At 37.1% G+C, this 16475-nt stretch overlaps 1 protein-coding gene across 1 annotated transcript in view; it reads right to left on the reverse strand.

The window, feature by feature from the left end:
- PKHD1 (PKHD1 ciliary IPT domain containing fibrocystin/polyductin) overlaps nt 1-16475 on the reverse strand; it is a 455948-nt gene that overhangs the window by 107278 nt on the left and 332195 nt on the right. The window contains 1 exon segment of the mRNA XM_007972274.3: nt 15314-15471. Coding sequence (XP_007970465.3) covers nt 15314-15471 — 158 coding nt within the window.

Consider the following 16475-nt stretch of genomic DNA (forward strand, 5'->3'; position numbering starts at 1 on the left):
AGCCAGACCCTTTTGCCGGTTACACGACCTCAGTCCTACAACCACATGGAACTGAATCTGGCCAAGAACCTGAGTGAGATTTAAAGTGAAATAATCTCCAGAAACTCTAGAAAGAAACACAATCCTGCCATTACCTGAATTTTGGCAATGAGAGATCTGAAGCAGAGAAAGCAGCCAAGTTTACCAGACTTCTGACCTACAAAACTGTGAGATAATACTTAGGTGTTGTTTGGAGCCACTACATTGTTAATAATTTGTTATAGTAGCAATAGAAAACTTATACAAAAACCAATATGTCATGCTCAAATGTTCATCATCATCCCAACCAGAATCATGATAAATGGTGGCAGTTGTGGCAATGGAATGGAATAGTCAAGATATTTAGTGCTTATCCCATGCCAGGCCTGGGGCCAAGTTTTTCAAATGCATTTTGTCTACACAGTTATAAAGCTCTAAGATTTCCTTTGTCTCTAACATGTTCAAACAGAAAGACAGAATATAGCTTACAGATATGAATAGGCTGGCTTCCACATGGACAGTGCCCAAGAAAAGTTGCATCCTACCAATATCACCCAAAAGGGAAGAGATTATTATTCATAGCCACATAAAAAAATGGCTTCAACTCCCTTCCTTCATGACAATTACTTTCAAGAACTTACATTCAGTTTTTATTAATATTTCTCCTGTGAGGCTTATCAAATTGAAATTGAGTCTTACTGGAAGTCCTTAATTCTGTAGTAGAAAGATTGGCTTCCAGGTCTAGGAAAATTTCTTTCCTTTGGTGTTCTTTTCCTTGACACACTTTACAAAATAACCAACTCATTTTTCAAGAAGTATCTCTGTAACTCTAAATAACCTCATCAATATTTTCTAGTAATTCTATCGGGTTTTCCATCTTTAATCCATTTAAAATTTATTTTTGTAAAGAAAAAGATGATAAAAATTTCTAAATTGCTTTTTCTCCCTAAGTGATGAGTCAAATGGCTCAGCATTGCTAATTGAATAATTTTTATTTTCCCATAATTTAACATGCTATTTTTGTTATAAACTAAATTGTCAAATGCATCTGAATCTATTTCTGACTTTAAAAGTTTGTTCCATTAACATATTTATTTCTAGAATACTTTTAATGAATGCTTCCAAAGTCAGAAACTAACATTAGTTTTTACATCTCTTGAAAATGTAAATACATAAAGAAAAAAACTGTAAACCGGATAAACGATTTTTTCAGACCCATAATATTGAGATAACTTGGTTAGTACTTATTTATGAGCTGCTTTGGTATCTATTGGCAAGGCACAAGCATTTTATTTATTGGAGGGACTGTTCAAGCATTCCCTTCCATTAAAATGTGCATTTATGCATCCACATGAAAATACAAAAATAATGAAACTGAAAATAGATAAATTTCAGTGTTTCATCTGAAAGACAAAATGCATCCATTCGTCTTAGGCATAAAACAAGCTTAAATTTGAGCTTCTACCTTCTAAATTTTTGAGAGGTTGGAAGGGAGGGAAGAGGGTCTCACTCTGTCACCCAGGCTGGAGTGCAGTAGCACAATCATGGCTCAATGCAGCCTTGACCTTGCAGGCTCAGGCAATCCTCTACCTCAGCCTCCCAAGTAACTGGTACAACAGGTGTGCACCACCACACCTGGCTAATGTTTTTCTTAAATTTTTTAACACTACTGTACTGAAAGGATTAAAGCAGCAATGCAGCGTTACTCCATTATTAAAATTTGAAGACTAGGAACACAGCTTACTAGTCAATGAAGTCCTTGAAATAATATGGGGAAAAAAAGAGAAAAAAGAAATAAACTAAAATAAAAAGAAATAGAAAATAGAGAGCCAGTTTATTATTATGACAAAAAATCAAGTAATTTCATTTAGGAATAGGTATTCAAAAACAGCTCCTCTTGTGGAACACTGATATTACTGCTTTTCAAACATACAATAAAACAGAGAAATGTGAATAGATTTCTCATAAAGGATTGCTAACTTGAGTAGTAAAATTCTGTTTCAGAAAATCTTGATGCTTTGTTTGGAGGACTGAGTATTTAAATAATACCTCCTGCAAATGGCAGGTAATCCAAGTCTAGACAAGCTTTGTTTTTTAACTGACTGAATTGTATGCCCAGAATCAATTAGGTGCTCTCTAGAATGGTTTCTAATTCTGTGATTCATTTCTAATCCTAGGAACCCAGGCTGCATCTGAAGACTGTTGACTTATAAAAATGTAATTTAACAGGGATAGAGTCTAGTACATGGATTAAAAAATCAATGTTCTTTAATGTGTGTCCCTCAGAACAAAGGAAGAAAGATATCCATATGGTGAGTGCAGCTACATGTAGCTATTTAGTCTTTGAAATGTGATTAGTGCAACTAAGGAGCTAAACTTTAAATTATGTATAATTTTAATTAATTATAATTTAAGATGTAAAACAGATAACAATTATTGGAAAATGTTTAGGTATATTTTAAAGAATGTTTATATGTGATTCTACTTTTTCAATTGCAAAGTTTATAAAATATAGGCAAAGATCAAATACTTTTGATAAAACATACTTTATAAATTGACATATGTCATAACAGTAAAAAGCACAACAGATTTTAAAAACATAGTATAAGAAACAGAATGCAAAATATCTCAACTTTTACATTGATTACATATTAAAATGATGATTTTTTAAATATATTGAGCAAAATTAAATGTATTATTAAATTTAATTGCATCTGTTACTTGTTACTGCTTTTAGCCTGTATGCTAAGATATTAAATTACACTAGTGCATTATATTTCTATTGAACAATACTGTTCTGGATGGGTAATGCTCAGTTCTTATTCCTAGATTTTGAAAAAATCACTGAAGACAAGATCATCAAAAAATACACCAGTCCTTCATAAAAATTTCAAAAATTTGTGGATCAAAAAACTCTATCAACAGAGTGAAAAGGAAACCTGCAGTATGGGGGGAAATATTTGCAAATCATATATCTAGTAAGGGATTAATATCCACAACATATAGAGAACTCCTAAGATTCAATAACAACAACAACAACAACAACAAAAACCAAATAGCCCAATTCAAAAATTACTATGGGACTTGAATAGACATTTCTCCAAAAAAGATATTCAAATTAACAGTGACCCCATGAAAAGATGTTCAACACTACTAATCATTTGGGAAATGCAAATTAAAATTACAATGCTATCTCACCTCACACCCATTGAAATGGTTACCATCAAAATACAAAATTTCATGCAGGGCGTGGTGGCTCATGCCTGTAATCCCAACACTTTGGGAGGCCAAGGCGGGTGGATCACGAGGTCAGGAGATCGAGACCATCCTGGCTAACACGGTGAAACCCCGTCTCTACTAAAAATACAAAAGATTAGCCAGGTGTGTTGGTGGGCACCTGTAGTCCCAGTTACTCGGGAGACTGAGGCAGGAGAATGGAGAGAATGGCGTGAACCCAGGAGGCGGAGCTTGCTGTGAGCCGAGATCGCGCCACTGCATTCCAGCCTGGGTGACAGAGCAAGACTCTGTCTCAAAAAAAAAATATATATATATATATATAGAAAATTTGAAGTGTCAACAAGGATGTGGAGAAATCATTGTGTACTGTTGGTGGGGATGTAAAACGGTACAGCTATTGTGGGAAACAATATGATGGTTCCACAAAATTTAAAAACAGAACTACCATATGACCTTGCTATTTCACTTCTGGATCTATACCGAATAGAATTGAAAGTAGAGTCGCTAAGTGATATTTGTATACCATATTCATAGCAGCATTATTTACAATAGCTAAAATATGGAGCAATCCAGGTGTCCATGGGTGGATGAATGGATAAGCAAAATGTGGTAAGTTCATGCAATGGAATGAAATTCCATAATATGCTACAACATGGATGAACCCTGAGAACATTATGCTAAAAGAAATAAGCCAGTCCCAAGTGGTATAGTATGATTCTATTTATATGAGGTACTTAAGGGTAGTCAAAATCATAGACAGCGAGTAGAATGTTGGTTTTCAGGGACATGGGGTACGGAAGAATGGGAAGTTACTGTTTAATGACATTAGAGTTTCAGTTTTAAGAGTTGAAAAGACCTATGGAGAAGTATGGTAGTGATGGCTGCACAATACTATGAATGTATTTAATACCACTGAACTGTATACTTAAATTTGGTTAAGATGAGCTGGGCATGGTGACTCACACCTGTAATCCCAACACTTTGGGAGAATGAGGTGGGCGGATCACAAGGTCAGGAGATCTAGATCATCCTGGCTAACATGGTGACACCCCATCTCTACTAAAAATACAAAAAATTAGCCGGGCGTGGTGGCGGGTGCCTGTATTCCCAGCTACGCCGGAGGCTGAGGCAGGAGAATGGTGTGAACCCAGGAGGCAGAGCTTGCAGTGGGCTGAGATCACGCCACTGCCTTCCAGTCTGGGTGACAAAGTGAGACTCCATCTCAAAAAATTAAAAATAAATAAATAAATAAATAAATAGTTAAGAAGGTAAATTTTATATTATGTGTATTTTACCACAACAAAAACATAAGCCAGTCTAAAAATTGAAGAACTAAAAAAAATCATATGTTAGCTGATAGAAGGAATTTAGAGTTCCTATGCTTGAAAAAGTCTTATTTGGTTTATTACAAAATCACTGTCTTACTGTCTTTGAATATGTAAAAGGCTGTAATACAGAAAGACTTATATGAAACGTGGAAAGACATACTCTGTCATGACAAAAGGCAAACTAGGTCACTGGGTAGAAGTCATAGAAGGAAGAGCATAACAATAACAGTTAATCAAAATATAATATAATCTAGGCAGCCTTAAAAGGGTGTGAACTCCCACTTCTTGGGAAAATGAAAGGTAAAGGGCATGTAGGCATGTGAAGTGAAGCTGATTGACCTTCAAGGGACCATCCAAATCAAAGACACTACAATCTTGAGATTTCTTTCCAACTAGCATGTATTCCTGTAGACTAATAGATTAACATAAGGCAATATTTCCCAAAATGTGATCTGAAGTACACCTATTCCAAGGGACCCTAATGTGTAGTATGAACAGGTATTCTCTAGTCAAAAAGCTTGGGAAATACCGGGTAACACAAAATTAAACAGTATTTTTAAAAATTTAATTGCAGAACTTATCAGAATCCTTAGTATTTTCATACACATGGTGGTCTCCAAAATAGGAATAGTCAGAGTTTTCAAAATTTATTTGGCCATGTATAACATTTTTTACAATCTCCTGAAATTAGAAAATGAGGGAATATTCTTTGAAAATGCTAAAACAAATTATGCATTAATTTAATCTATAAAATTTACTTTGTGGAAGAGTTGCCTGGCAAACTAAACTTAAATTCCTGACTTTCTTATTCACATTTGTTCCCTCATTCAACAAACATTAACAAAGCATATATTATGTTCCAGAAATTGTACTAGAAATTCAAAGACGTTTACCTTGAAGTCACTTACAGTCTGGTCAGAAGGCAGACTTGTAAAATGATGGCAGCAGCCCACGAGAAGGGCTGTAATGGAGCTGAGCAATGGGTGAAGGAGGGTCACAAAGGTCCTCCATATTCCTGAGTTCTGACCAACTGCAGATCAAAAATATGTGGAGAAAAAAAAAAAAAACAAACTCTACAAAGTTCCAAAGAGAGGTTTTACTTGATTTTGATTTTGCCACATGGTGAGTACTATGTTGAATCCACACAAACGAAGTGATGTGTTAGCCATCTTATTAGGTATTATAAGTAATCTACAGATGATTTAAAGTATACGGGATAATGTATGTAGATTACATGCAAATACTACACCTTTTTTATATAAGACTTGAGCATCTGTGGATTTTGGTATCTGTAGGGGTCCTGGAACCAATGCCACATGGATATTTAGGGATAGCTATATATATATTATGTATGAAGAAGAGGAACTAAATGAGTATTTTTTGTGTGTGGTTGTTATAATATTGCCCTTCAAAAATGTTAAAGTAGTCAACAGTTACTCATTAAACTCTAAAAATCTATTTGCTACCAAGTAAAGTAAAATATGTGAATGATCCAGTTAATTATATCTTTGCATAGAGTCCTACCAGATGATTCAGACCACACAATGATAATTATCCAGAAGTGGCTATGAACTCTGGCTTTGGAATCAGACAAATATAGATTTAAATTTTGGTTCTGCATGTTCTAACTGTGGGACTGTGAAAAATTAGTTAACTTCTCCAAACCTCTATTTTCCCAAATGCTGAAGGGGGATAACGATCCCTTCATGCTAAAGTTGTTGTAAGGATAAATGAGAGTATTCATAAACTATTCAGCATAATGCCTGGCACATGGAATGCACTAGATAATGGTAATTATTATTATTGCTAGTTTGTTTGGATAATTGCTAGGATAATTGCACAATCTCAGTTTTCTTTGTTCTGTGTGGACAGAGCTTTGTATGTGATGAAAGCTGATAGATCTAAAACAGTTAACACTGAAGAATGTAAAGAAAGGAGGAAGAAAACTTGGATAGATGGTACCAGGTAGTATAGCATAGTCTTAAAAACACAGTTTGGGGCTGGGCGTGATGACTCATGCCCGTAATTGTAGCACTTTGGGAGGCCAAGGTAGGAGGATTGCTTGAGTCCAGGAGTTTAAGACCCGTCTGGACAATATAGTGAGACCTCATCTCTACTAAAAATGTTTTTTAAAAATCTAGCCAGGTGTGGTGACATGTGCCTGTAGTCACAGCTACTTGGAAGGCTGAGGTGGGAGGATCACTTGAGCCCAGGAGTTGGAGGTTGTAGTGAGCTATGATCGTACCACTGTACTCTGGCCTGAGCGACAGAGTGAGACTTTGTTTCTAAAAATAAAAAAATAAAAATAAAACACAGTTCAATCTGAACCTTGTTAATTAGCTTTATGACTTGGACAAGTTACCTAATGTCTACATCAGTTCCCACATCTATAAAATGGAGTCAACAGGACTATCTCTTAGAGTAGATCCCGCTGATGGCATTAAATAAAGTAACTCATTGAAAGGTCACAGCACAGAGTCAGAAATATGGTGGACACTCAGCAAGTGTTAGATGCTGTTATTGTTAATGGAAGATTTGAGGAGCAAGATAATCACAGTAATAACATGCCTAGATTGAGGAAAGGAAAAGGAAATTGTCCCCATAGATCACATGCCTGTTCACATCATCCTTTATAGATCATACATGAAAATCATTCCAACTCACAGCATGGACTGCTTCAAAATGTAATCAAATATTGTTATGCCATTCACTGCCTGGAGACCAGGCAAGTCATGAGGGAGTGAGAAAATAAGGTGAAGGAAAGGTACTTTTTGGGTCTTAACAACGTACTACTAGAAGCCTTATCTCCCTCTGCTTGGGATTAAAATCCCTTGAAGCCACGTATCCCAAAGAGTCTAATATTTTCTAAGACTCCACTGTGCCTTTATATTTTAATACCCTGACATCTGGAATCCTAAAAGTCTAATGTTTAACCATAAATATCTGCTGAGATTAAAGAGCTATATACCAAGCTTCAATCTTTGGGGCCTATAATTGCTTGGGAAAAGAGAATGGTATTTTCCCCTCTAGCTAGAAGAAAAAGACCTCTGCAAGCACTGATATTGGCAGACAAATTTTCTAACAACCATTTCCTCTCTCCATTCTGTCCTCTCATTTTCTCCCTCCCTCTCCAATCTCCCATTTTATAATACCATCTTGCTGTCATTCTCAGGACAAATGGGAAGAAAGAGAAGACTAGAAAGCTTAAAGAAAAGACACATTTCAAGGTCTAGCAACAAAAAGTTGAGAAACTGCTAGCCACTCTCTGTTAAGCAGCTGAGCAGACATTGCCACAATACCTGAACTTTCCCCATTATTCAGTTAGAAATCACTTCATCACTCAATGGGCTGACAGTCAAATGCCAGCTTTATTTTCTTTTTTTATCAACCTAATCTTTTATTTTTGATTTGAGGCCAGTCACTTTTAAGGTCTCCACAGTGGTTTATAACTTTCTTTCTTGAGAAGTGTCCAAGAAGTAACACAATCTGAAAAATGTTCCCTACTGTCTCATGGTAAAGAATGGGAAACTCACCTGCCCTGAAGGTGTATGTGGTCAGAAATCTTGGTCAGACCACAGCACTTTGCTGGAAATAATGTCAAGGAAAGTGTGGGAAAAGCTTATCGTGAGTTTATATGTTTAATATAACTACTCAATGTGGCATTTAAAACATAAACTTAGTATCAAACCCATTTTTATCCACTGATGTATTATGAAAGTGACATTTTGAGGTCAGTCACCTCACTTCTAGGAAAACTGATCTATTTAAAAAGAGGTTTCATATGTTGTTTTTATTCAAATACTTAATTAAGATTGTAAATATTCCTGAATCTTTTTAGCTAATGTTCTTTTCTCTTGTGGAAATATATGCAGTGTGTTCATAAGCAAGTATGTTTATATATGTTGGTATTTGGCACAGAGCGCTAATTCTTGATTATTCATGAAAATTTGAAACTATCCACTTATTAAATTAAAAATATTATCTTCTTAATATCTTGTTTATTTACTTCAAAAGGAACATATAACTCTATAGTAGTGATTCTCAAACCTAACACAGCAGAATCACTTATTGTTTGTGTGTGTGTGTGTGTGTGTGTGTTTAACTCAAAGGTCTGGACTTTACACACACCTATTGATTCAAAATCTCCTTACATGTCAATGAATGTTTAATGTCCTAGATGATCCTAATGATAAGCCAGTTTTAGGAGCTAGTGTCCTGACCACATCATGAAAAAATATTGGCAGGAGAATGAGGGGGGGTTTGTTTTGTTTTAAAATTTTCAGTCTATTGAAGAGTAATACTTAAAAGAAAAATACAAATTATCAGACAAATTAGATACACAAACTATAAGCCCCGTATTTTACTTATTAGACTCAACAGACATAAAATTACTCTGCCAAATTGCTATGTTTCTAAGTGGTAAATTTCTGTGAATACATCACTGTAGACAGGTAGCCAATAGTTTGTGGGCCAGCACGTGTGGAGCAGCTACCTCCAAGCCTCACCTGCTCCCCTTCCACCTGCACAGCTTCCTGGCTGCACTGCCTGCCTCCAGACAGCCAGGGCACTCCAACACAGCTAGTACAATCTTTTCAGGGAACAAGGAAAATCCTACCGCCACCTTTCTTAAAATCTCCCAAAATATATACAAATAGAAAATAAAAATGTGGTTAACAGAGACAGGTGTTTGGGGGTGAGAGGAAATGAGGGGATGTTGGTCAAACGACACAGAGTTGCAGATATGTAAGGATATGTAAGGCGAATAAGTCCAGAGGTCTAATTCACAACATGAGGACTCTAGGTTAATAATATTGTGTTGTAGTCAGGATTTTTGCTAATATTATGGATTATAGGTGCTCTTGCCACAAAAAGTAGGGGCGGTTAACCATGTCAGATGATAGATATGTTCATTTGCTTCACTATAGTAGTCATTTTACTATATGTAAGAGTATCAAACCATCATGTTATACATCTGAAATGTACACTAAATAGAGAAATAAATTGAAATAAAATCCAAACCTTTTACCCTGGCCAAGAAGAAGGCGGGCTCTTGTCTATCTGCAACTGCTCCTTCTCTCAAAAACTGCACACAACGTTCTCCTTTCCACCCACCTCTCACATATGCTGAGGCCCTTTCTGGTCTCACAGTCCCTGCCCTGGCTGCTCCCTCTCCCTGGAAGGCTCCTCTGTGTGCTCAGAGCAGGCCCTCCTCACTCCTCTTTCAGGTCTCATTTGAAATGCAACTATTTCAAATAGCAATTCCCCTGCACACAAGACACACACGCACACAGACAACTCAAACTACCTTTCTAGCCCAAAACACTATTGTATTTTTTCCATCCTTCTCATCTCTCCTGGAATGTATGTGTGTGTGTGTATGTGTGTGTGCATATATATACACATATATACACTGCCTGCCTCCAGACAGCCAGCGCACTGTCTATATATATATACACACACACGTATATATACATACACACATATATACACACACACACACACAATATATACATGTTATATACATACACATATGTGTGTATGTGAATGTATATGTATTATGTACAATATATATAATTTTTTTTTAGTCAGGTCTCACTCTGTCAACCAGGCTGGAGTGCAGTGGCATCACCTTGGCTCACTGCAACCCCCACCTCCCAGGTTCAAGCAATTTTCATCCCTCAGTCTCCTGAGTAGCTGGGATCACAGGCATGTACCATCACATCTGGCTAATTTTTCTATTTTTAGTAGAGAAGGATTTTTGCCACATTGGCCATGCTGGTCTCCAACTCCCAACCTTGGGTGATCTCCCTGCCTCAGCCTCCCAAAGTGCTGGGATTATAGGCATGAGCCACCGGTCCCAGAATATTTTTTTATTTGGAATTTTGTTTATGTACCTCTGGAATTTTTATTTGTTTATGTACCTAACCCTACTAGAACATAAGCTTGATGGCAGCAGAAATGTTGTTTTGTTCATTGCTATAGTTTCCATGCTTAGAGAGGCTCTGGTAGACAGAGAGTAGGCAAAATACACTTGCCAAATCAATGAAAATGCCAATTTCAGCGTGTAGCATAAAAAAGGTGCTCAGGCAATGCTAGCTTTCATTTTACTTCCCTTCTGTTTTTTTTGTCATGGTTGAGAAATTGTTAAATGCTATTGAAACTGAAGCTCTGGTTTCTTTCTGTTGCCTCCCGACACTGCTGGTGCCCCACATGTATGAACCGGGTTGTGAGGTGATGACACCCATTTGTAGCCTGGGACAGACAGAAACTGAGTACAGAGCCAGAATGGAAAGTTCTGGTATCTGCCTAATTCTACCTGAATGGGACATTAATTTCAGTGCTTTGTTCTTCTAAATGATTTTGAATGTTCAGATCATCAGACGCCTCCATAATCAAAAGAACTCCTTTCCGGAATAAAATGTAAATGGTTCTCAGAAGATCACCTGCTTGGTATGAGCTGTCTTGCTCTCTACTGTTATACATTTTTCAAAGTTGGCTGCAAATGCAAACTTACAGATAAGTATAAAGCAAAATTAGCAGCTCTCTTCTCCCCTGGCTACACACCCTGCATTACACAGATAGCAAAACCCACTGGCAGAGTGTTCCTCAGAGCTGATCCACATGGATGGTTTTTGCTCCTAATGCCAGAATATATGACAATATGCTGGGACCTGTGGATATCTGTCTGGGTGAGTAGTTTTTGTATGAACTTATATGTGCAAATAAAATCTGTTATTTTCCAAATTAAAAATAAACCTCAAAGGCAATGGACTCCAAATGACTTGGAGAGATATGTTTAAAAAATATGGAAAGGATATAAGCGTCTGTTAATGACATTTGGAATAAATACAAAATTCGGTTCCGGTGGTCTCCATTTTCACCTTAGCTGCATTACTTTCTCTGGTTTACTAAAGATAATCATAGATTCTTGTCTTGAAGATAAAAAATACAAAATAGTCATTAATTATCCTGAGATTAAATCTGTGCTTTTATCATCCACCAGATTGTGGACAGGAACTGGAAAGTAGCTAAGAGAAAATGGTTTGAAAATGAAAAGAAATTTGCATTAGGGAAGGAGGGATTTACTCATACTTTGGAAGTCAAAGAAAAACACTGCAATCCTGTCAGCACCCGGAAGGCACCATTTACTATGTGCTGTCTCTTTCATTGCAAGAGGACACAGATTGTATTTTTAGTGCAGTAAACAGCAGATTCCACTGTGGGAATCCTTGCAGTTGGTACCTATAGCAACCTCATTTAAAATGTTATAAAGCTCTAAAACATCAGGAGTTTAGGCAGTCAGTCATATATACCTCCAAACGGACATTCAGCCACTCACACACATACATGCTTGTCCACACAGTGATAGTAAATCGTGTGTAATATGATATTACTCATGGAGTTTTACCTTTGAATCATGTTTGACAGCCATGGTAAAGAGCTGAGAAAAAGCAAATATTCTACCATTGCAACCAGCAGCAAGAACATATTTGTGCCTAAACAGCGTATTACACCACCTGGTAAGCAATCACCTAAAAAGAATATTCTTATGATTTAAACATGGAGAATTTGACTGACATTTTAGAGTTTCTATTTGTAACAGACGCTTTTGATGCCACACCTATGTATTTTTGGCACTCACCTTCATACACCAAAGGCTGCTACCACAAAAACCTATGACTTCCTTCTGAAAAGCTTTTTTTTTCTTTTGATAACTTTGGTATTAATGTTTTTCTCTCTCTCTTTTTTCCTTCTGAGAGTTTTTAGTGGCCTCAAGAAAGAGCACAGTTAGCCTGTGTTCAGAGAAAGTCAAAGGGCTGGAGAGTTAATGTCCCCAAAGCATCCCCCAAAGTCCTGACAGAAAAGAACAGTAAGCTCAAAGACAGAGGAGCCAGGATTTGAAATATAAATACACAAGCTTCCCTGTGGCTTGGCTGGGATAATCTGGGGGGATGTTCCCATGGTCTCCCGCAGTTCCCCATCAGACTTGAGCATCAGCTTCCACAGTGGCAACCAGGTTGATCACACTTCCCTTATTGGCCTTATTTCTTTTCCTACTATACTTCCTCACTTCCCTACTGGTGTTTTATGGGATCACCCCCGATTAAACTACTTGAATTCTAAGCCTTGTATCAGGGTCTGCTTCCGGGACAACCCAAACTAAGACATTGTCTTCAGTCTTTATACCCTTCTGTTAGGATAAAATACAATTTTCATCAAATACTCTGGAACACACATCCCTTACGGATTCCACAGAAATGGGATCCTCACCAAAAGCTCAAGTCCAGAAAAGTCCCACAATTAGGCATGTGTTTATTTTAACATATCAGAATGTTTTCCCCATAGCATAAATACCTGTAATGGCGGAATAATTCTTAAAACCAATAGAAAACTTACTATAGAACGCCATTTGAGTAGATCTAGGGGTAAAGAGGAGGGTAACCCCTTATCTTTTTTCTTTTGCTACTTTCTTTTTACTACTACCCACATATTTTCTCAGTATAAATGTGTCCCTGAGTTTCATTCTTCTGTGCAAAAAAAGGTATTTGCTGGTTCTATTCAACAAATGCAGCAAACATATTAAAATGAACATTTACTCAGCATTTCCATGCACTTGGCATTGAGTCTAAAACCAATACTGTAGTCCCCACAGCTTGTCACTCTATTCCAGAGATAAGCCTTCAACATATGGAAAAACATAAAATAAATATTAAAAAGTATAAGTACTCAAGCATGAAATTTTATGGTAATTAAAATAATTATACGTAGAAACAGCCCCAAGTACCAAATGCTGTACTGTAGCAGTAGTTCAGATGAAAGAAAGGTGAAAACAAGTAAAGAGATACCTAGAACTATCTGCATTTTAGACTTTCGTATCACAGATAAATTCTTCAACCAATGACCTGAAGGCCTCAGTTCATTCACATGATCGTGGATGATGTGAAACAGCAAGCTATTCTGGCTGGTTACCTATAATCTATTCATTTGATCAGTCAACCAAAGTTTATTGAGTATCCTCCCAAATATACATCAGTGAGAAAGAAAAAAAAAAATCCTGCCCTCATGAAGTTTGTGTTCTAAAAAGGATAAACAGTACATTAACATAAGCAACTATATTTATAATACAATGTTAAGTAACATGACGCCAACAAACAATAAAGCAAGCATAGCAGAGCTAGAGAATAATGATCTCATGATTATTTTAGATAGGGTGGTCAAGGATGGCTTCTCTGAGGGTACCTTCTTTGAACAGTAGGAACTAGCTCCCAAAGAAGTGAGAATAAAATATTCCAGGAATAGGAAAAAGCCAGTGCAAAGGCCCTGACGTAGGGATATGCTTACCATGTTAAAGGAACAGTAAGAGACCAGGATGACTAAGTAAAAGGCCTGTCACAAGAGAGGAGGTGAGAGAGTAGGCAGGAACCAGGGGCTGCAAGACTTACAGGCTTGTAGCTGGGACTTAATTCTGAATGGGTGGAAAGCTAAAAATATCACTCTGGCCATTATGTGAAGAATAGACTAGAGACTACAAAAGTAGAAGGAAGAATATCAGCAAGGCGGCTATTCTCTCATCTAGTGAGAGACAATGGTGGCTAGTAGTAAAGGGAATGGTGAGAGTGGTAGTAGTGGAAGAAATGAGAAGATTGAGAATTTGGGTTAGGAAAAAGAAAAATAAAAGATGACTCCCAGGTTTTTTACTTAAATAGCCTCAGGAATGGTGGCACCAATTATTGAGGTAGGGACAGCTGGGCAAGAAGCAGGTTGTAGATGGGGCAGAGATCAAGAATCTTTCTGAGGCATATTGAGTCTGAGATGTCTATTGTTTTTCCAAGTAAAGTCACTTGGCTATACTAGACCAAATTTCAGGGTCAAGTCTAGGCTGAGGATATAAACTGGAAGTCATCAGCATTTGATGGTATTTCAGTCTTGGTCCTAGGGAGCAAAATTAGAGAAAGAAGGAAAAAGGTCTCAGGACATAGTCCTCTGACAGTCTCACATTCAAAACTTAAAAAAGGACAAGGAAGACCAGAAAAGACATCTAAAAAGAATCAACTAATGAGATAGGAAAAAAACAGAAAAACTTCTTTACGTTTGACCACAGCAGGTTCCAGCTGAACACAAATGGGAATTCAGAGTCACCTTGTTAGTGGAAATAAAAAGACAATGACCTCTCCAGGGGTCCAGCCATGAAAACTGATATAAAAGGGGGCTTTGCTTGCATAAGCAAGAAGACGAAGAAGTTTGGAGCACAGCCCTGTTTGGGGGACAGTTGGAGAATGGAGAAAAGGGAGACAAACCACGTGACATCTACCCTACCATTGAGAGAGTGTTTTAAGTCCTGACAGAAAAGAAAGGTAAGCTTAAAGAAAAAGGAGCTGGTTCCATGGCAGACCAGTATGAAACACTGAGCATGATGACTGCTTCAGGCCCAAGTGCCCAAGCTAGGAGAGAATTGTCCTCCCAGCTGTGCACCGAGTTGGGCATTGAGAATCTGCACTTTTGACATGGACACAGGCAATCTCATAGAGGGCACAGCAGTAAAGTTGTGAGATCACATAATGACTCAGCATTCCTGTAATACAGGTGAATTGGCAGCAGATTAGCACAGACTCCAACTTTAGAATTTAGGTCTTCACCAGTACGTTTCATTCTCAACGAGCACAGCTAAACCAGCTCCTTCACAAGCACCCTTGCCTCTACTACAGGCACTGAGTTCAGATATAGCTTACCTGCGTTGAAGAAGGAGGCAGTCCATTCTGCCTCTGTTTTAGGAAATATAGAAACTGGTGGAGGCAGACCCAGGGCTCTCCCATCCAGATCCTTGAAGAGGTACTTCCTTGGACTTGCACAGTCTAATTCAGGGCAGACTACTTTTCCTAAATCTTTCCTGTAAAGACAGTCAAAAAGCAACTCTTTCATTTCATGATAAGCAGCAAGAAGAAAATATACACTGGTAGTGCTAATGTTGTATAAAATAAATTCAACAGATTTTTATTATTGATAATGTGCTACATAGACATAAAATAAAACTCTTTATGAAATCATTTTTTTCCTGGTTATATGGTCAAGAAGAAAGACATTCTTACTAACCAAATATTTTAGATATCTTAATGTGTATTCTTTATATAGATTGCTAATTTTTTAAGAAGTAAGATACAAAAAAAGTTCCTCTCATAACAACTGAACATAATATAATTATTTTTAGAAACTTCAGGAGTTTGAAGTATTTTAGAATTATTATTATAAATACCAATTTTATTTATGCTATATACAAAGAAAAACAGATATTCTTATTCAACAAATATCTACTGAAAACCTACAAATGACAGCCTGGGTAACATAACAGTAATAAAGACAAACACGGCACCTGCACTTTCAGAATTTAGAGTCAAGTGGGCTATACAAACAATTAATAGATAACTATAACATTGACTTATAGAGAATTTATTTTATTTCTACTAATCTAATGCTTTGAAATACAATAAGTAATAATATTAAATATTTATTGTATACCAACAATGTATTGAGTATTATCAGCACAAATATTCAGTTGTTAATATCACATAGTACTACGATTTAAATGATGGTCCTTTCAAATTTCATGTTGAAACTTAATCCTTAATGGAACAGTATTAAGAACTGTGGCCTGTGGGAGGTGATAAAGTCGTGAGGACTCAACTCTCATGAATAAGATGGTACCCTTATGAAAGGGCTTGAGGATGAAGAGAGTGCTCTGTTGCCCTTCCATTTCTTCTCCTATGTGAGAACACAGCATTTCTCCCCTCTGGAGAGATGGTGCACCAGCAGGGCACCATCTTGGAAGGAGGGAGAAACCTTCACCAGACACCAATTATGCAAGTGTTTGATCTTGGACTCCCCAGCCTCCAGAAC

This window comes from Chlorocebus sabaeus, chromosome 17 (assembly GCF_047675955.1).
Source record: "Chlorocebus sabaeus isolate Y175 chromosome 17, mChlSab1.0.hap1, whole genome shotgun sequence".
NCBI lineage: Eukaryota > Metazoa > Chordata > Mammalia > Primates > Cercopithecidae > Chlorocebus > Chlorocebus sabaeus.